Here is a 21,674-nt window from a genome sequence, read left to right as displayed (position 1 = left end):
GGTACAAATGTCTTTTAATTGTGCATGACATCTAGACATAGTAAATTATATACAATGGACTTGATGCAGAATACAGATACCGGTACTTGTGTAGAGTTCATAAACAAATCTCAACGCCCAGTGGGTTAAGAATGTCCTTGTGTTTGTAAGGAAGTTAAATGTAAAATCAATTTGAACAAAATAAGTTCAAAAGAAAATACACTATTGTTTAGGAATTGCATCAAACATAATTTGATTCTGTACAGACTGCAGACTTGTAAGCTCACTGATTCATCACTGTATATTTTCATGAAAAACACCATTATTTGATGGCACTGTTATATAAATACATTTGATTTCTACATTGATCGTGTAAATAGTCTCCCTTTGTCACATGCTTAGCAAAAGCAAAAGCATCAAGTGCAAAAATCTGTTGCTTCATAGTATCATAGATCCATTATTTTTGCTTCTGGAAACATCAAAACTGGATTCTGTGTTGCTGCAAAAGTGAGCGTAGTTGAGAATTCTCTTGTTCCTAGGACAGAATAACATAAATTCCAATTAATGGTGACTTTCATACAGCCACCTTAATGACTGTGTTTATAGTCAGGATGCTAGATTTTAACATACTGCTGTGTATGAAGTATGCACATGCTGATGGCAAGACTACTGATCATGGGGAAAAAAGCAGAAGACCCTGACCATTGCTATTGATTTACCTGTGGACTGAGGCATTTCATAGAAGTGCACTTACCATCTTTGTATTTTTGTCCTGTAGCTCATTGACTCTCTGAATGAGGTGATTGTTACTGTCCTTCAGTTTCTGAATTTTGTTATTCGCACGATTCTTCACAGACATCAGGACACCTGTAAAAAAGTAAAGAGAAAGGCTTACACAACTACTGGTAATCCCAACGAGTGAAAGAATGAGTTGTAAGACATCCTGGAGCGTAGAACTGCGTAGTGCATATAGATGTCTGATGGGAACTATGTGTTTATCTACCTTCCAGTGATTGTGTACTATCAGAGAACAGAACAGAGACACATCTTTACCACATCATATTTTATACCAACACCATTCAAACTGTGTTAAATTAAATAACCTGAAACTCATTTTGATGGTACACTTACTCATAATAGGGAGAATGACATCTGCCATTGCCACTGTCTGCCTGACACTCTTGGTATTTTTGCACAATGTAACTGATGTACTGTGCAGGAACAAACTTTTCAACACACTCGATACCCCTTTACTGTACCCCAGAACTTTAAGAATTTACACTAAGTGGTATGCCCATCCTTACATCATGTTGCTTTAAATCTCAAAGGGCTCACCATTGACAATCCTGCCCACCCTCCACAGCCTGAGCAGAATCAGCAATCCCATGCCATCGAAGGCATCCTCTCTGGAGATGTACACAATGTCCAGGATGAAGGACACCACCACCACCATTCCATCAAACACCTCAAACTTGTGCTTGAAGAAGTCCAAACGATAGGCGTACATCTTCCCCGCTAGCTCCACCATGAAGAAGGTGAGCACGGCCAGGCTGAGGTAGTGGAAGACCTACCAATGATCAGGAGACAATGGTGGGAATAACGTGTAACAACCAATCCATGTCATCCATTATTCCATTAACTAGTATATTCTATGAGGCAATATTTAGTTTGATCCACTGCACAGAAAGCATTTGTCTCCAAATTGATCAACAACTGTCTTAGAATGTGCACTAAAGTGTTAAAGAGTGCACCCTAATGTTAAGAGTGCACCCTAAAGTCCTAGACTCAAAGAGAAAAAGTAAATGAAACTCTCCATTAAAAAAAGCTTTTAGTCTTGGACTAAGCTAAGAAACTAGCTGATAAAGATTATCCTCACTGAGCATAGCTGTACACTGTATAAGATAAATTCATGCACTGTTGAAATTTATTGAAACTGTAGCATGACAAATCAAAAATAGCTTCACTTATTAAATTGTCCTGACAATAACTTGTTCAATAATTATGGTCAATAGTGATTAATACATCTCCTCCCTGCTACATAATTACGTACACACACTAAGATAGCACACTTTAATGTAAGAATGACTGACATAGCCTACCTGTGGGGCAATATGGCCAGCGTCAGCTTGTATTATGGACAAATCCATAAGAAGCTCACAGAGTACAAACACAGCATCCAGAATAACCATACAGACCACAACAATCTGAAAAACATACATCATATGATCAGACCAACACCTCTACAAGAGAGAACTGATATACAAATCCTGTGGGCAGTAGGCCTAGGCCTACTTTCAGAGACAAGAACTTAGCATTTAAAAACAACTGGCCCAGTCAATTAATGGTTATTTCTAAGGACTGCAGTTGAAAATTAGCCGGCCGGCTAACACTGGCACATTTACAGACATGTTGATTAATTAATTGTTGTCCCTATAAATAATAAATAAAATAATAATAATTAGGAAGTTGTCAAATGAGGACATTGACTGTAATCCTAGTTTTAAAAAATACCTACAGTGATAAATATTACCACCAAAATGGTTGACATTATGTGAAAACTAGCCTACCGGTTTGATAAGCAATAATCGTATCCAATTCATCTCTGTCTAGCCTACTCCACCTGAAATCTCTCGGAGCTGTAGAGTCGGCATAGGGCATCTCTAAAAGTGATGCGCGCCAGCTGCTGCCCGGTAGCCGGCTCCAGGTCTTCACTGGCCTCATGGAGCTCTTCATTCTGCCACGCAGTGTCACCCTGATCCTGGTCTCCAACGACTGTGAAGAATCTCAGGTAGCGTGACATGTTGATCTGGTAGTGCACCTGCAGAGGGGGCGCGCCGTGAGTTACTGAAGATCTGAAAAGTCAGCTAGTTTGGCGTCACTCAGATTTAAGTTTTACTCCGCTTGTCTCAACAGGAGGCTATTTTGCAAAATAGCGCACCTCCTTGCGTAATGCGACAGGACATTGTAGGCTATCTCTGGCACAAACTCTGGACAGAGACCTTTGGAGAAACGCCCATAATCTGCATTTTGTAGAATCTCACATATATGCCGTCGTTTTGTTTATAAAATCTTAAAACTGAGTTATGAAAAATGTCGGCATATCTAGTGTCATTTTCCGCGGGCCTTGCCCGTTGCAGGCTCGACCACCACTTTATTCGGTCGAACATTGCAAAATTATGTTAGAATCCAGCCAGATTCGGAGAGTTCTAAAACCACAGATAGCCTGCATGAAAAGTTACACGCGAGTTTAAGGATATAGGCTACTTCGTTATTTAAAAAGTGAGCCTAGCCTACTTTGTAGCCTAGATTCGACAACAATCAATGTTAGTTTACGCACTTGACTATTAGTTTGGCTGTCATTGTCCTGTTGTCAGCAGCGGCGGCTTGTGCCATACTCGTGATTTCCTGCAGAAATGCAGACATCACCATTCCATGAAATCCGTGATCCACACAATCAGAAAACATTTAGTCGTCTACATTTGTTTCTAAGGCAGCAGATGCACATATAACATTTTAAGTAATGGCTGTTTCTTATTTTGTTAAGGCTGAAAAAAATAACAGCAACTCCATTACCTAGAAAAAAAACGAACGGTTAGTTATATGTGATCTTACCTCTATGACTTTTGCTTGTGTGTAGCAAGTTGTAAAGAAAACAATATAGGCTATATGTATTTCACTGTCAGTTACAGATGGTCCATCATGAGAGATTCACCATTCATATCGTAACCCGAATTTTAACCCAACTCCGCCTCCAAATGTGTTCTTCCCTGAAGGAAGTTATAGGATTGCGAAGTCATGGGACCGTTAACAGCGACTGACAGTAACAAAAAAAATCCTTAATAAACCTGCATTCATTATACCTGGCATTATACCTACCAAGGTATTTTTGCTGATAGGCCTATAGGGTGTTCAGGATATTGTTATGATCCTGAAATAGACCTATTTAAATATTCTTATGCAGGCCTATTCACCGTTTTGAGTGTAGGCTAATTGCTTTACCATGTTGATATCTTTATCAGTTCAAATAGCCTAAGCAAATGTGAGCCAACACAAATATTAACAAGTACGGTTTAAGGCTTGAGACAGAAAAGAAAACATAGGCCTAATGCAAAGCACTGAAAAAATGTCTTGTTATAATAAAAACATTGTAGTGACAGGCAATGCTGGATTTGTCATTCGTGGAAGATTGTCAACTAGATGGCAGTATTTGGACAATAGTCATTCAAATGTCCAATCAATCACTGTAAAAAGTAGAGATGCACCGATATGGAATTTTAGGGCTGATAACGATAACTGATATTTATTGGTTTGTTGTGGCCGATACCGATACGATAACCGATAATATTAGTCCTACTCTTGAAAATGTTTTTACCTACCAACAAATGATGGACAGAACTCACAATAGTCCTCAATAGTACGGCAGTCAACAACATAACAGTAGCCTAGCCCTACAGTATGTGTGGCTCCGTTAAGTGAACCTGACGTCATTGAATTGCAAGTGAGTGGTGTTTCTGTTCAAGCTTTTATTGAATGATGTACAAAAGCTGCGCACAGCATTATGGGGCGCAGCATAACATAACATACCACTAGGTGTCGCTAGTACCTCAATGCTCAACATCCATAACATCTTCCTTCCTTTAGATTAATGTTCAAATATTAAACACTTTAAACTCTTTCCCTTTTAATAAGTATTGCAGGCTGTAATAACATACATCCCTATCCACAACTCCCTTACTGTAGTTTAGCAATCAAACATCTCAACAACTCTGCTAATAGTTTAACAGTAGAACATGCGTTGCATTTGAGTAATTCCACAACTATTCCCTTTTTTTTTTTTAAACAGACCTACAGTCTCTCGTGAGATATCTCCATGTGTGTGTGTGTTGCCACTGTCTGTGTGTGCGTGTGTATGTGGGCGTTGGTAAGGGCAGCGATCCGCCTACACCCTAGTCGAACCCATGTTCTCATGTGTCTCGTAGGTCACCAGTCCAGTCTTTGAGGCGGGCGTGAGAGGCGGCCACAACGTGTGAAAACCGCATGGCCCGGTGAGCCGCTGTGCTTCTCCGGTGTAGGGCCCAGCCCAGCCCGCGGTGTACTCGGGGCACAAGGAGCCGAACTGCTTGTGGGGGGTGCGATTTCCATTCCTTCTGGCTTGCCCTGGCCTGACCCATGCCCGGTCTCGGCTGAGGCCGACTTCCCAGTCATATGTCTCTGTTCAGGACTGTGCGGCTCTGGCTTTCTGGTCGGTTGTACTTCCGCTGAGCGCTCTGCTGCTCGAAGATCCACACGGTTGCGCCTATAAAGTGTGCCGTTGACATCCACTACGAATGAGCGAGGAGCAACTTTCTGGATGCATTGGCCCAGCGGCCATCTTCCTGTGCGATCACCTGGCAGTGGTTTCATCCTGATCCGATCTCCCACATTCAGCTCAGGGAGGTCCCTGGCGGTTTTGTCATAGGAGGATTTCGCCATCCGCCTTTTCCACTGCAACTTCTCTGCCACGTCGGCCACCACATGTGGCTGTAGCAGGCTGTCTGCAACTGGCAGCGAGGTCTTGAGCCTTCGTGACATTAAGCGTTGGGCGGGGCTGCTGTCTAACCCCTCTGTGGGCGTGTTGCGCCAGTGCAGGATAGCCATCCATGCATCTGTGCCATCTGCTTTTGCCCACTTGCAGAGTGATTTAGCTATTTTCACTGCCGACTCGGCCTTGCCGTTTGACTTTGGATGACGGGGGGAGGATGTGACATGGGCAAAACCCCAGTTTGTTGCGAACTTTCTGAATTGTTCACACGCAAACTGCGGGCCATTATCAGAGATCACTGTGTCAGGTTGCCCATAACGCGCAAACTGGGCTCTGCAGCGTGTGATAAGCGTGTCAGCTGATAGATCTGGCAGCTGGTCAATTTCCCAGTAATCTGAGTAGTGGTCTACAATGATGAGATATTCCTTGCCCGCATAGGAGTAGATGTCCATGCTCACCGTTTGCCATGGACGTGTGGGTATCTCATACGACATCATGGATTCCTTCTGCTGCTTCCTTGCATATTCATTGCATGCTGAGCAGTTGGCTACGTAGTCCTTGATTTGTGCCCTCAAGCCCGGCCAGAAGAGGGTATCCCTGGCCCGTCTATAACAGGCCTCGCCACCCATGTGGCTATAGTGTATGCGCTTGAGTAGCTCTGCTCTCAGGGCCTTTGGGATGATAATGCACTGTCCCCTGTATAGCACACCATTTTGCACATTCAGCTCATCCCGGAAAGGCCAGTAGTCCCGCACTGCCAGTGGGGTGTCCTCCTTGAAGTCCGGCCACCCGTCTAGAATCACTGACTTCAGCTCTTGGAGCACATCATCCGTTCCTGTGTGCTGTGCTATTTGACGGAATCTGAAAGCAGTGACATTCAGGTGCTGGGCTTGGTCTAACTGTGAGTACTCTGTCTGGGTGACAAACACTGCATGTCGCACGTGTGGGGTGTCTGGCCCTTGGTGAGGCAGAGTAGCTCGGCTTAAAGTGTCACTGACGTACATTTCTGGCCCGGGCTTGTACACCACGTCGAGGTTATAACACTGCAGCTGCATCAGCATTCCCTGGAGACGTTTCGGTGCACTTAGTAGGGGCTTCTTGAAGATTGTAATCAATGGTTTGTGGTCTGTTTCAGCAGTGACCTTTTCTCTGCCATATAAGTATTGGTGAAATCTTTGGCATGCAAAGACTATGCTCAAACACTCTTTCTCTATTTGAGCGTAGTTTTGCTCAGTTTGTGTCAGGGCTCTTGAGGCAAAAGCCACTGGCTGCCCCCCTTGCAGCAAGCAGCCTCCCAGCCCATTCATGCTGGCATCACTCTGGACAGTGACAGGCTTTGTGACATCATAATATCTGAGAACGGGTGTGTTTGAGACCAGTCGCTTTATTTCTTGCACCGCGTCCTCATGTTTGGCTAGCCAGTGCCATTCTATGTCCTTATCCAGGAGTCTGCGGAGTGGCTCACAGACCTCTGAGAGCTTTGGCAGGAATTTCGCAAGGTAAGTCACAAAGCCGATGAAGCGTTGGACAGCTTTTGTATCCGCAGGAGTCGGCATCTCCAACACAGCCCGCGTTTTCTCTGGATCAATCTTCAGTCCTTCTGAGGACAGTATGTGTCCGTGGAAGCGGACTGCTTGAAGTTTGAACTGAAGCTTGCGCTCGCTCAGCCTCAGCTTCACAGCTCTGCATCGCTCCATGAGAGCACGCAGGTTAGTGTCATGATCCCGTTCCGCATCTGCCTCTGTGTCGCCACACCCAACCACCAGAATGTCATCCGCTATTGGTTCGATGCCAGCCAGGCCTGCTAGCAGTTCGTGCTGTTTGCGCTGATAGATTTCAGGCGATACAGAGCCACCGAATGGAAGCTTGAGCCACCTCATGCGACCCCACGGTGTCCAGAAGGTCGTCAAGTGGCTGCTTTCGTCATCAAGCTTGCACTGTAGGAAAGCGTCGCGAGCATCCACCAGTGTGAACATACGGGCCTTGGGCAGCTTGTACAACACATCCTCCAGAGTTGGCATGTGGTAGTTAGACCTCAGCAATGCTCGGTTAAGCGGTTTGGGGTCGATGCACAGTCTTATTTTATCTGGTTTAGCTACAGTCACCATGTTACTTATCCACGCCGTGGGCTCGCTCACTGGTGTGATATTGCCTGCGCTGATGTGCCTGTCCAGCTCTTTCTTGACCCTCTCCCTCAACGCTACTGGAACATTTCGAGGTGCACATTGTACTGGAGGCACGTTTGGGTCGAGCTCAAAGTGTATCTCACCTGGGACTGACTCGATTGGGTCATTGAAGATGTCCGCGTAGTTGGTAATCAGCTGCTCTTTAGTGAGGGGCATGCATCGATCGCCCTCCATTTTATGCAGCTCTTCGGGGATTGTGAATGACATTAGGCCTAGGCGTTCGCATGTGGCCCCAGAGAGGAGAGGCTCCTGCCGAGTTTCCACTATTTCAAAAATCAGTTCATGCTTTTCTCCTCTAATGACGCACTCTGTGTGGAATCTCCCCTGTGACAGCATAGTTTCCCCAGAATATAGTTTCAGCTTGGTTGTACTTGGATGTAGAGCTGTTCCAGGTGACAACTTCTCTTTGATCTTGCTGCTCATCACGTTACAAGTGGCACCTGTATCTAGCTGACATGCTTGCCTTTTCTTGTTCAAACGTAGGTGTACAAACCATTTAAGCCCCTTTGATTTTACATTGCTAATGCATTCTGTGGCTAGGAACAGGTCATCCGTATCTGTGTCCCCTTGCTCAACATCTTCCAGCACATTTACTTTTTTTTGTCTTGCTGCTAGCCTGACACACTTTAGAAAAATGGTTTGAGATGCCACACGCTCGGCATACCTTACCGTAGGCTGGACATTGCTCTCTGCCCCGCTTGTGGCTGTTTCCACAGTATTTGCAAGCGAGCTGTATATCTCTTGCCCTCTTCTCTTGATGTTTACGTCGCTCGTATTGCTTGTTTGTTGCGTTTACACTGTCCGTCTGCACTTGTGGGCTCTCCATAGTTTTCATGCGCTTTTCAGTCAGTTCCGCCAGACGACAAATTTCAACCGCTGTTGGTAACATCAGTTCCCGTTCACGCAACAAGCGTCTTCTGGTATTTTCACTCGCGACACCAAGCACGAGCCTGTCCCGAATCATCTCGTCTTTTAGCCTCTGATACTCACACGATGCAGCTCCTTCCCGTAGTCTCGTTAGGAAACTGTCTATCGGTTCATCAGTCTCCTGTTTGCAGCATCCGAACTTATATCTTTCATAAATCACATTTTTCGCCGGCCTAAAATACTCCCCCAGAGCATCTAGGATGGCGGTAGGGTCTTTCTTTTGCCCATCGTCCAACATCACATTGTGCATATAGATATGGCGGCACTCGTTACCCATTAGCCGTCGTAGCGAGGCTGCCTGCACTTCCTCCGACTTCTCATCGAGGCCCGCTGCTAGCACAAAGTCCTCGAATTCCGCACGGAAAACCTCCCAGTTCTTCGCCAGATCTCCGGACATCTGCATGCCCTCTGGTGCTGGAATCATATTGTTCGCCATATTTGCTGGTTCTATACACTCTTTTAACGTTATATCAGCTAGACCGCTTCTGACACCATGTTTCTGTTCAAGCTTTTATTGAATGATGTACAAAAGCTGCGCACAGCATTATGGGGCGCAGCATAACATAACATACCACTAGGTGTCGCTAGTACCTCAATGCTCAACATCCATAACAAGTGGCTAGAGAGTTGAATCGTTTTCATTTAGGACTAAACGCTCATAAACGGCTCAGCTTGGAATAAGCTACAGCGACCAAATCAGAGTTTGTGAGGGAAACTTAGGTTTAGTTTCAACTGCGGGTAACTGAATAAAGCTGCAACTCATCAGACTGTATCTTATGTCCGTCTACTCTGTTGCGCACAACCTGCTGCATCAGAAATGAAAGGAGTTAGCCCCGAAGGTGTTAATAACTTATTATGATGACCTGTCTGGAACTGAAGCACGAATGGTTAGCATATTTCTAGGTAATAATACAAAACCCAAGCTAAAGTAATGCAAATATACTAAAACACAACTTAGAACTAGGCCTACTCATGGACTCATCCCACTAACGAGTTTGTTTATTTGTTTCCCCGACCAGCGCGTTAAAGTGCAAACACACCAGCACAAGACGGCTCAGGGCTGAGCTCCGCTCTGTTAAGGTTAAATGGCGGATCATTCACGAGAGGATTTTGAGATGCACAGATTCCAAAATAAACGCATATCCACAGATTTTGTTAGAGTGGTGAAATACATTCACACCGCTGACATTACATTGAGGAAAAAGTATAGCCAACCAAGCTCAAGTAGCTCAGTGTAGCCAGACGGACCTTATGTGGTGAAATGGGTTTCCCCTTGAGTCATCTTGACTAACCGGTTATTAATTAGGGGGGCGTACCCTGGATTAGTATTTAAGGAAGTGGCTTTCGACTGACAGGAACGTCGTTCAGTCAGTGAAAGGACTTCCTGGTTAGAGACGTGGGATACCGGTAGCTTGGTGTGCGTGTAGGTGAAACCGCTGGCTCAACAGCGCGGTTGGTATTTGCTTTGGAAACTCGTATGCATTACGTCCAGTGGACCGCAACGCGAGAAACTTGTTGGTGTTAGTTTGCTATCAGCAGTAGAGTGATGAGTGCGTTGTCTCTCCTCCTCGTACCTGTAAGTGGAGCATAGGATCGCCAGCTCTGAGCTTTTGTTGTGCTTTACAGATTGGCCTATATGCTGGCTATACTCATCGGCTGTTCCCACATCCTAAGAGACTGCTGTATTTGTCTCCTTTTAGTAATGTCATGTCCAATTATTAGGATATTTGTTTAGTCTGTGATCTTTCTAGCCACTGGCTCTGGCTGGTGCTAGGACTTTTGTTTTGTTTGTTCCAATACATGCTTGGGCTATGCAGTGCTGTGTCGCCGTTTCTCTGGCCTAACCTGCATGCACTTTGTACTTTTATTTGTTGGTTGTGGGATAAACCCCGTTCTGCCTGTGTTTCTACTCGTGCGTGTGTGTGTGTGTGTGTGTGTGTGTGTGTGGGCGCGTGGGTGTGTATGCATGCTGGTTTATAATCCCAATGCTGTGACCAGGATTGCTGTTCTTCCCCAGCTTGGGATAACCCCCAGTCTGTCTGTGTGGCTACCCTGCTTGCTGTGCATGTGCATGTTGGTGTGTATGTGCGTGGGTGTGTATGCATGCCGGTTTACAATCCCAATGCTGTGACCAGGGTGGCTGTCCCATTTGACCATTGATCCGTGCGGAGCTGGAGCACCAAACCTGCTGCTTAAGATAAGTAGCCATTTGTAGTACTGCTAGCATACCTGGCTTGTAAGATCAACCACTCTGTTAATCAGTGCTTGTGTCTCCTCTTCCCCTGTCAGACAGGAGCAGTGTGGCCCACGTGAGCGGAGGACTGAGTTCGTGGTGGAGGCCTTCACTTTCCCTTGCTGTGTGCACATTGAGGTGTCTTTTGCTTGGATTGCAGTGTTTCTCTCACACATGGTGTATTTTCTGGACCCCCTCCCCTCTGTCCTGCAGTAGTCCGGCTCGCTGTGGTAAGCATCTCCCCTGCTCTAGTTACCCCTCCCCTGAGACCAGGTCACTCGCCCAATAGCAAGGTGCTAGTCAACCCCATAGCTACAGTGCTTATATAGCAGCCCCCTGGTCACTGTGTCGGTGGGACCTCTCCGTCAGAGTGTCAATTGTATGGTCATGTTTTACTGTGCAACTGTAATAATGTCTTGTTGGAATAAATATCGTTGATGCAATGCATGTCTCCGGATCCTTGGGGTTTACGAACCTGTGTGCTCTAATTACCCTCAGGGGTTAATCTAGTTTAGTTCCTTGTCCTGGGGGCCAGCCTCCCGTCCCCTAGGTGGCGTAGTCGATGCAACAAATTCACCTCTTCCCTGCCACACTTACATAGGCCTAAATTAGGACTTTAAAAAATATCGGCGCAAATTATCGGCCAGAATTCTGTTATATCGGACCGATAATATTTTCATTTTTTCACTTATCGGCTAATAATATAGGCTATCGGCCGCCGATATAGCCTATCGTGCATACCTAGTAAAAAGCATTTCAGCCATTGACAGAAGAGCTAAGTGAAGATATGATTACAGTTGCATATTCATTTCACCGCTGATGATAACATATGTTGTTTATCAAGCATAGGCTGGGCCATTTTATTAGTCATTTTATTAGTCATAGTCAGTGTTGGGACGACTTACAAAAGTAATGTAATTACTGTAACATATTGCTTTTTGCTGTAACGCGGTAATGTAAGGCATTACAAAAAAACTATTGGGTAATATTTTACTCGGTACAAACTTCAGTAACGCGCATTACAATGCATTTTAACCTGAAATTAAGTGGTGTTATGTTTTGATACATATTCGCAAACAACTGCGCAAATAGCAGAACGTATCTCCGGTTACTGGTTGAAGATGACTGTGGCTGGCTGCAACTGACTCGATGGACATAAGCCTACGCTCATTAATTTCAATTTATCAGACAACTAGGATATGAAGAACAGTTAAGTGCACTTCGTGTGTGAAACCGAAAGATCTCTATAGCCTACCTCGCGAAATAGCACAATTCATTTAATGACTCATCTAGAGCGGTGCCACGCTAATCTTTTTTTATTCTTGTTAAAGCATAAATGCTCTTCATGTCAGCTTCGTGCTGTGAACTTCAATTAAAGAGAATGAAGGGATAGAAATGTAAACAAGATGGGGACTTGGACTTAAGTCGCAAAAACAGTGACTTCAGACTTGACTTGCGACTCCAGTCAAAAGACTTCAGACTTAACTCGGACTCGAGCTTCGAGACTCCTGAACAAGCTGTATTTCATCCAATTATTGCTTTTTTAATCTAAATTTATTCATGTATTTCTATTTTATTTTACTTATATACTTTGTGAAACATAACGAGCCCTTTGCCATAATGTGAAATGTAACGCATGCGCTACGTGGTGCGCACACTCAGATATAAATGCATTGACCATGGCGACAAGAAGTCCTCCCGGAGTTGTGCCTTTTATCATTACTTTCGGTTACAAAAACTAACTGCACAGAGGAAACTAGAAATGCAATTCCGAGGAATTACACGAGGGGATGCAATCTGCTGGTTAGGGTGTTGGTGGGGCTGTTGAGCTTGCTGCTAGCTGGTTGATGGGGTAATTGTGATACCTGCAAAGGTGCTTTTGGAGTAACCAAATTTGAATCTTGTGACATGGCATTCTTGAGATCACACTCAAGGTGTTTTTGACCTTGACATTTGACCTTCAACCTCCAACATCAACTCACTTCACCTTTGAGTCTATAAAAACACTCGTACCAAATTTGAAGCATGTACGTCAAGCCGTTCTGGAGATAAAATGCTGAATGCATGAGAGATGGCTGGGACTTTTATTTTGACACACAGGAAACACTTTAACAGGATGTGTAGTTCAGGTAGAGTTAGATTGTATGCTTAGAACCAGAGCCATAGAAAAAGAGAGTTGCGACACTCTTTGAAGTCGCCGCCGAGCGGTCACGTGGTTCACGTACGCTTCAACAGTTCCAAACAGCCCTCGCGCTGCCATGTTATTTCTATGCGATAGACGGCAACGATAATGGGAAACATTGAAACAAACCAAACATGAGTTTAAGTGTTATGACGTTAGCATGCTTACATGATAGTGCCCATGACCTAGAGAGTTTAATTGCTCTGCAAACATCGTTCTGAAGTTTTATCACTGATGTTCCTCGGCTGTTCCTAAACATTGGGCTGTAGGCCTATGACCTTCTTGCTGGTACACAGGCCTAAAGCACAGTTATGTACAATAATATGGACCTCTCCCTGTTGTATAGACTACTACACACAGAAGTAGCCTAACATATGAACACATCAGAATACCCCAGAATTCTACAGTAGCCTATTGTTTGGCAGTTCCAACATTACTGTTGTCTTTTCTTTAGGATCCTTCATTTACCTGTCTCCCGTCATGTATAATGTATAGGTATTTCGACAATGTATCCTATTTTGTATGTTACTGTGGGCTTTTGATGTGTTCTGTGTCCTCTCCAGCTCTTTTGAGGAGATACAGGTGGCCACCCTAAATGTAAGCCGACCACATACAGCTCTGACAATTTTAAGAGTAAGCCATAAACATCTAGCAAATAATTATATAAATGGCGATCAGTAACAGCTTATGTTACAAGTAAGTTTGATCAATGCATTCAATCTGTTCATTAGTTAATTTTGAACAAATAGCCTAAAGGTGGCCACCACTCATCCTTGATAATATTTTAAGACCAAGCCATAAACATGTCAAAAGTACATAAACAATTCACAATCAACAGCTGTGTTAAAAGTAAGTTTGTTTAACAGTTTGTTCAGGACAGCCACTGTTTCGATAACACACTTGTAACTCAGTTTCAATAAAGCAATCAATGGTTTCAATAAAGCACTTATAACAGCATAAAAAGGATGACTGATACATTTTAGGTTTTCACTAGATTTGTTTATTAAATTTGCAATGTGTGGAATAAGTGTGTTTCAACAACAAGAACAGGAACAAAACACAAAAAAGGCTGTGAGGGAGATGGTGAGACTGCAACATAAAAAGGAGGGCAGACACTCATTTAGATTTTCAAAGACATTCTGAAAAACATTTTAGATTCCCAAGTCTGAACAATAATTGTGTGTGAACAACCGAAGACACAATGTGGAAAGGATGCTCTACATACACTATGCACACCTACAAGAGGGCTAATGTAAGGAAGAGGTAGCACATTTGGCTGGAGTCTGGAGTGCTACAGGAGGTGTTGGAGATGCTGATGCTGGATCAAGAAAAACCTTTGTGTAAGGGCCTCTTCTGACCTTTTCTGATCATTTCAGTCATACCGCACACCCATCTTGTCCTCTGCATCCTTGGTCCTAGGTAAGAACAGGCACAGTGGAGAATGGAGAGAGCAGGTAACAGTCAGTGTACACTTGGTACAAGACAGTCACAGATGCCACATCAAGTTATTACCAGAAACCAAAGAGACCAGCAAGAGTTTTACATACCCATACACGGCCGACCTCTGCAAGGTCGGTTGGGGGAGCCAGACCTTACATCCACACATGAACTATAATGATAACACTAAAAATGTGATTCCCAACTATATCTGTCAAGAGTTTTTTTGAGAATAAAAAGCTGACAGGCAATCCGAATCCATTGAACTTTAGCCAGCAAATTCATCAACACAAGGAGAGACTTTTGTTATTGTTGGTCAGTGTGGACGCATTTATAGTTACAGTTCCTGGTGTGAACGGCCCTTAACACAGAGACACAGTACATACTATCACAGTACATACCAATTTATCCTTCATGACTGCAAAATCATTCCCATTTTTGTTGTTGACCAACTTCAATGCAGCAGACAAATGAGATCCCAACTTTTCAAAGATCTGACCCCAACAGCACATATTTATTCAATCTCGGTGTCATTGTCACCTGCCATACACGTCTTCAGTAGAGCGACCAGTGCTGGCCTGAAATACCTGGCTGAGGAGGAGCAACGGCCACAGTCTTACCTCACAACATCTTGGTTCCTTGAGAAGGTAGACCACTGGTTCGACACCATCTGCAGTCCTGGTCTGAGGCTGGAGGAACTGATAGACCCAGCAACACCTGCAACAGCAACACCTACCTTAACCAAAACAGATGCCTGTGTATTATATTACCTTGCAGGATATATTGTTAAGAGGGTAATCAGTAACTCGCGTTGTGAGGAATGCCAGCATGCTGTTGCAGACAATAGCAATGATGGTGCTACTAGCAAATGTAGCGTACTGCTACAACAACTGAAGGAGTTCAAGAGAGGTGCCCTTTACCGTCCATCACAAGAGGCCTTCGATCTCATCAGCAAAGTGGACCAGTTGTTCCGGGCAAGGACGACCGATTCCCTTATGGAGTCAGCCAATGCAGTGGCACTACTACAGAGAGAGGCCATGCTCCTGCACAGCACACTGCCTTCATGCCATGACCTAAAACTAAAAATTGTCAACACATACATCAGGCTGAGGCTTCGTATTGAAGCAAAATCAATTAGGGCTGATAGGAACAAAAAGCGACAGGATGATGGCCATCTTGGAAGCAAGAGTCAAAGCAAAAAGGCAAGGAAGACTCGAAATCCTTCTGCACCTAAACCCATGCCTCCCACCTTGCTTGTTGCCATGGAAGTACTTGGCCTGCCCTTTCCAGTCTCAGCTTCAGGGAGTCTTGTTGCTCCAGCAGCCTCTAGCAGCCTATTCCTCACTCCAACCACCACTCAATAATAATAATAATATAATAATAATAATAATACGCTTTATTTGTATAGCACCTTTCATACACAGAATGCAGCTCAAAGTGCTTTACATTTGAAGCATATAACACAATAATAGTCAGTCAGTCATTATCAATCACTTTTCGTTGCTGTTTATGATCTACTCAACAACATATCAAAAATATAGAAAATGACGTCATAAGACTGGCAGCCTTAACCCTCTTACCCCCCACAAGCACGCAATATGGCAACTGTGGCAAGGAAAAACTCCCATATTCCAGGAAGAAACCTTGAGCAGAACCTGACTTAATAGGGGGAGCCCATCTGCAATCACTCCAATAACCACTTGTCAACCCGGTCCCTGTGGAAGACAAAAGCAGGGCTGAGAAAACTGACATGTTTGTGTCATGAGGTACCTGCTGTACATGTGTTGGTCACTAAACATCTTTATTAGAAATAATAACCAATTAGATCTGATGTGTTAATTTCATTAAGTCTCTTACCCAATTATATTTTGTAATTGTTTAATAAATGTATGTAATTGTACAAATCTACAAAACGTTTTATGCATTTATTTTGTCATTACATTACATTAGGCTTACGCATTTTTAACCAAAGCGACTAACAACTTGGTAACCTTTTTAAAGCAATTCTCTCCACAACTGTAGGACAATTAAAAAAGGTGTACTACAATAACAATAAGTTAATGCATCAGTGAGTGCTGTTTTTAAATATATCATATTTGATTACTAACATTCAGTTCTGTAGTCTACATGGAACGCAGGAATGCACAGTATACCCACATAAAAAGCATCACCATCTCAGTATACCCGCTTAAAATAGACAAGGGTACATATTAACATTTGTGGTTGATTAAAGTATACCCACTACAGTTAACAAGACTACATATCACAGTATACCCACTACAGCTAACTAGACTACATCATTGCTAACATTGTTCTGATTCTATGGATGGACCAAATATGTGCCCTTAGAGCATTGTTAACCTGACTACACTTCACAGTTATCCATACAAGGTAAAAAAAAATATCCTACTTACAAGGGCCACTTACCTAAAGACAGCCAATGTCCTCTTGTCATGTCACTTTCAGCATCTGCAAAGTTATTGCAATGAAAATTATTCCTTTAAGAACATCGACCTGCTGTGGTGATATAGACCTCAGAAATGTATATTAAAATGTAGAATAAATTGACTGCAACCTGACATCCAACAACAGCAGTTGAAGCCAAAAAGTGATACTGAACTGCACACGTGCCACTGTCCCACGGCCACGCTCTTGTCTCGTGCCACTGTCCCGGGTTAGAACAGTGGTAGTGGCACAGGACAGGACAGGGTAGGCAAGTGACAGAAGGCAGGGGTGACACGTGTACAGTACAGTACAGTGTTTGCATCTACAGCTCCCCTGGCCTGAAGTTCATAACCGAAACCTCCGTCGTTCACAAGTGATGTACCCGAGTTCATGTCATGTTCTGATCACAAGTTCAGCTCGTGGTTCACTTCATAGCGCCATAAGATTTTATGTCTGGCAAGATAACAAGCTACAACAGGTCTAAAGCAAATATTGTCCCATTAATTGCTTCCACTGTTAACCCGAAGAACAGTAACTTAATCACAAACTCGTTGATAACGACCACACCTGATGCTGAATGACATGTATTTCATAAAGATCACGTTAACGTTATCCTACGGTTCCCCCCCTCATTGCATTTCGAATGTGAGTGAGCTGACTAGCTAACGTTAGCTAACGCCATCAGGTTCGGCTAGCATGCTAACTATGCTAACCATGTTACTTAGCTAACTTAGCTAATAATTTTTAGCAGTTTTGCTTAAAAATGCTAACAATGTTAGCAATGCTAACATGCTAACCATGCTAACTAGCTACAGTGGGTAGGAGTCATAGTTGATGACAAGTAACAGTTACAATGGCTGAACAGTTAAAAAGTTCAGTAGTTTAAAGGGTTAAATTGTTTAACAGTGAAATATTGTAGTGAGGACTTTTATTTTGAAACAGTTTTTGGCAGAGGAAGCAGTTGAACAGGATGTGTAGTCTTAATAGGGCCAGTTTGTATGCTTAAAGCCTGAGACTGGCAGTTGATCCAGGTGGCCTGATCCGGCATCCCCTCTAATAAGCGAACAGCTACATGCAAGGTGTGTGGCACCAGGATAAATTATGCCTATTCAACAACGTCTGATTTCATCAGGCATCTCCAAACGCACCCAGATAGGTCAGTCACTTAGGCCTAGCATATATCGTCACAGATGACAAGCTAACCATCGCAAAGTGTTGTACTGCTGGGAACAGGCAGGGATGGGCAAAAATACATCAGAATGTATTTCAAAATAAAATACCTAATACTCTAATTTTTAATGTATCAAAATAAACTACACAATACAGTAACCATATTTTGTATCAAAATAAAATACTGTATTTTTGTATTTAGAAAATACTCAAAATACTTTTTTCAAGGAAGTATGGAAGCACTACAAAAAAAGCTTTTTAATAGCCCAAACATTTAGCCTATTAAAACTATATAGTAAAAAACAATACAATTTGGCCCGTCATACCAAATAGTATACCGTATGCAAGTTCATGTAGTGTGATCAGAAGAATAATTCAAGAATTTACATTTACATTTAGTCATCTAGCTGATGCTTATCCAAAACAACTGACAGAGCTTTCAATTAACCACATTATAATCAATAGGCCAAAATCATAATTGTGTATCTGTGCCGAATTTCGTAATTCAAGTCCAGTGCAGAACTGAATAAGAAAATCATAAGGCTATGTATCTTGAAGTTCCAGTATGTGAGAAACTTGATATGCCTTAACATCTCCAACCTCAAGTATGCAGCAAATAAGGAAATAGAATTGTTATTTAATTAAACAAGTTAAACTTGTCCCCACTGTAGAATGCAGAAATGGATGCTACAAGGAAGGGAATTCAAACACCTTACCATTTATTGATGTCATTGTGGTTCATTGAGATATCTGACATTTTTTCTGTTAAAGATTGGCATGGAGACAATAGGACATGTTTGCCTTTGTCAGTGTCCTTATGTGAACTTGCACAGGTAAACTTGGTCATCTTTACTTGCGTATGACTTCACACCAGTGCTTCAGACCAGAGCTAATGCTTCAACAATAGCGGTCACTGAAAAGCTGTGAGTGTCTGTGAACACAGCTGTTCTCACATTAGCTGTTTGCGATAAAAATAAACCATTGTTGCCTAATTACCAATTATTCATTACACCTGTGTGTAGTATCTACTTTTTTAAGTGTTTTTCACATAGTATTTTGCAGTATTTCTAAAATACAAAAATACACACCAATAAAGTATTTTGATACAAAATACAGAGCCATTTCCTTCAACCCAATAAAATACAAATGACAAAATACTATTTTGTATTTGAAATACAAATATATATTACATGTTTCAGAAATACTACCCATCCCTGGGAACAGGCAGATTACATCTTTATAGTTGGCCATATGATGACATACTTAGGTTAATACTGTATTTCACCAGTTAGGGCACCAAAATGGCCAGCGGCGGCACTGTGTAGCCTATCTTGACAAGTTTTGGGTTACAATATACAGGTAGTGGGCTCTCTGTTGATTTTAATGAGTAGGCCTAAGCCTAAAGTTACAGCATTTCTATCACAATTGATCAGACTTCGACCTTTTGTCTGCTTTTAACCAAATTCTGGCTATGATTGTTCCTTGTATTGCATCATGAGCCATCACTGCGCCTATTGCATTCTACTGTTGTTAGCCTTAAGCCTAGCTCAGTCATTATGTTATACCACATCGCCTCCATTAGAAGTGCAATGAGCTGCATTGAGCATAATAAACTGCATTTAGAATTCCAAATCCATATTTCTAGATATTTTGGTAAAAGTAACTTAAAAGTAATACAATAGTAGTGTAATGCCTTACAATTCAGAGACAGTAATATTATAATGTAACAAATTACTTTGAAATGACAGTAATAAGTAATACATAATACATTACAATTTTGAAGTAACTTGCCCAACACTGGTCATAGTCAAAATCTGAAGTGACCATAAATTTGCTTCTCAATTGGTCTTTGGCACAAAAACCTCCATAGCATTAAAATCAGCTCACAAAACAAAAACTTGTTTTGGATATTCAACAGTATCATTAACCAGTTTCAACAGACATGACAGATTTGGCCACCAGAAGTAAAGCTATGCTCATAAATCTCAATCCCTTCTGGTCTTTCCTCAGGTGCTCATACAACTGAAGTTGTATGAACAGAATAAACACAAACACAATTATTTATTCATAAACAACCACATATCGGTGAATAGTTGGAAGGGGATAGCAGGAGAATGTTGGCACTGTGTTGTAGTATTACAGAGGCATGCATCCTAGTCTTGAATAAGATGTGGTAAATCAGCTTGCAATTTCCTTTGTGCATTGCAGGGTATTTTATATTTGATATAGATGGTCTGTCTAAACCTATCAGAATCTGGGTGTTGAGGCAGAATAAATATTGCTTTGCTTATTTTGTTGACAGTCTTCCATGCCTTTCATTTAACTCTCTCGGGAAATCAAGTTTTTGTAAGTTAGACATAATGTTTGCTTGCCAAAGGCCTAGAGGTCAAAAAGACTACAAAATAGACATTGTTCTGTGGACAACTTGTGCAGTATAAAGGATGTATGTGCAATATGTGCATTCATGGCTTTTGCAGTTCATAGAAAGGCCTAGTGTGTTTGCATGTTTGACCTTTAATATATGATATGTTTAATATTGTCTTAGCTGTTGACAAAACTTGTGAAACATGTGAGGAGTGATTTCCTCCCAAATGCATTATACATTCTTGCAGTGTGTGTATCTACACTAAATGCAACTATAACCAGTTCACTCTTGGGCACTGTTGTAGACTTGGGAAGTCTTTCAGCCCCACAGACACATGGCCTTCTCACTACTCCTAATTTATTAAAGCCCTGTTAATGAAACCTGCTCTCTTGAGAAACCCTGCTCTCTATTGTGTATATGGGAAAAGCCTTGGTTTGTCACTGAGGTTGTGTTTAAATGCCTTTAGGGTGTTTTGTGATTGCATCAGAGGTAATGCATATGGGTTATTGTAATGCTTATAAAGCAGACCTAATTGGATCAGCTCTCCAGCAGTAGCACCCTCTGTGTCCAGCAGATGGAACCATAGACTACTTACACAAACTAGTGGTATGGCCTGGTCTGACATTCGCATTGGTAGAGGGCCCTACCGTAAATAGCCTTTAGGTTCCCATACCACTTGGCAAGATATTGGCTACCAGGTCCATGAAGACCATCTTTTTTGAATCCGATTAACTGAGAGCTCGCGAGTAGGCCTAATAAAGTCATCAGCTGCAAACTTCAGACAGTCTCCCCGAATATAATTTTGATAAAAGTCAAATTGACTTTAAACGAATTTGTGAGATGGCATACAAAGACAGCCGCTTCTAAAACTTTGTAAAGGTTAACCAAATGTTGTCAAGGGACGAAATGAGGCGTAGGCCTAGGCCCAGATCTAGCCGATAGCCTAGGCCTATATGCCCAGAGTTCAGCTTATCGTTTTTGGTGGAAAACCTAGTCTATTTGTATAGCCTTTATGAGATTACTAATTTTCCTCACATCCTGTGAAACTTTTTGTGATTTCATAAGATATATTTTACAAAAGTAAGACGAAGCTGCTGTTGCGCATGCACTGATACCGTTATTTCATAAATACCTCTTCCCTGCCAGTCTGAAGTTGATGCAACACCTACTGAGCACCGCAACGCTGTGGCAAAGTAGAGATGGATGGGGCAATCAGTAACTCGCAGTCG

General features: G+C 42.5%; 2 protein-coding genes and 1 long non-coding RNA gene across 8 annotated transcripts; all 3 read right to left on the bottom strand.

Annotated features, from left to right (window-relative positions):
• Nucleotides 1-6: 6 nt before the first annotated feature.
• Nucleotides 7-3,741, bottom strand: hvcn1 (hydrogen voltage-gated channel 1). 3 transcript variants are annotated; one of them, XM_042058674.1, is made up of 6 exons: nucleotides 3,592-3,741; nucleotides 2,600-2,831; nucleotides 2,079-2,183; nucleotides 1,315-1,546; nucleotides 734-846; nucleotides 7-514 (listed from the first exon to the last, which is right to left on the bottom strand). In XM_042058674.1, the coding sequence occupies exons 2-6, from the start codon at nucleotides 2,777-2,779 to the stop codon at nucleotides 458-460; spliced, it is 687 nt and encodes a 228-aa protein (XP_041914608.1). In that variant the 5' UTR covers nucleotides 2,780-2,831; nucleotides 3,592-3,741; the 3' UTR covers nucleotides 7-457. The 3 variants fall into 3 exon arrangements, with proteins under 3 accessions (XP_041914608.1, XP_041914607.1, XP_041914606.1); XM_042058672.1 differs by having other exon boundaries at nucleotides 8-514; nucleotides 2,600-2,797; XM_042058673.1 differs by lacking the exon at nucleotides 3,592-3,741 and having other exon boundaries at nucleotides 2,600-3,549.
• Nucleotides 3,742-4,645: 904 nt separating this feature from the next.
• On the bottom strand, nucleotides 4,646-7,488 carry LOC121679730 (uncharacterized protein K02A2.6-like). The gene is made up of 2 exons (XM_042058666.1): nucleotides 4,825-7,488; nucleotides 4,646-4,657 (listed from the first exon to the last, which is right to left on the bottom strand). Exon 1 carries the CDS (start codon nucleotides 7,474-7,476, stop codon nucleotides 4,960-4,962), a length of 2,517 nt encoding a protein of 838 aa, XP_041914600.1. The 5' UTR covers nucleotides 7,477-7,488; the 3' UTR covers nucleotides 4,646-4,657; nucleotides 4,825-4,959.
• Nucleotides 7,489-14,005: 6,517 nt separating this feature from the next.
• Nucleotides 14,006-15,414, bottom strand: LOC121679735. 4 transcript variants are annotated; one of them, XR_006021404.1, is made up of 4 exons: nucleotides 15,386-15,414; nucleotides 15,086-15,182; nucleotides 14,576-14,637; nucleotides 14,006-14,443 (listed from the first exon to the last, which is right to left on the bottom strand). It is a non-coding gene; the product is annotated as an uncharacterized LOC121679735 (long non-coding RNA). The 4 variants fall into 4 exon arrangements; XR_006021405.1 differs by lacking the exon at nucleotides 14,576-14,637; XR_006021403.1 differs by lacking the exon at nucleotides 15,386-15,414 and having other exon boundaries at nucleotides 15,086-15,345.
• Nucleotides 15,415-21,674: the final 6,260 nt, after the last annotated feature.

This window comes from Alosa sapidissima, chromosome 13, assembly GCF_018492685.1.
Source record: "Alosa sapidissima isolate fAloSap1 chromosome 13, fAloSap1.pri, whole genome shotgun sequence".
Taxonomy (NCBI): domain Eukaryota; kingdom Metazoa; phylum Chordata; class Actinopteri; order Clupeiformes; family Clupeidae; genus Alosa; species Alosa sapidissima.
This window is presented reverse-complemented; position numbering and strand designations above follow the sequence as displayed.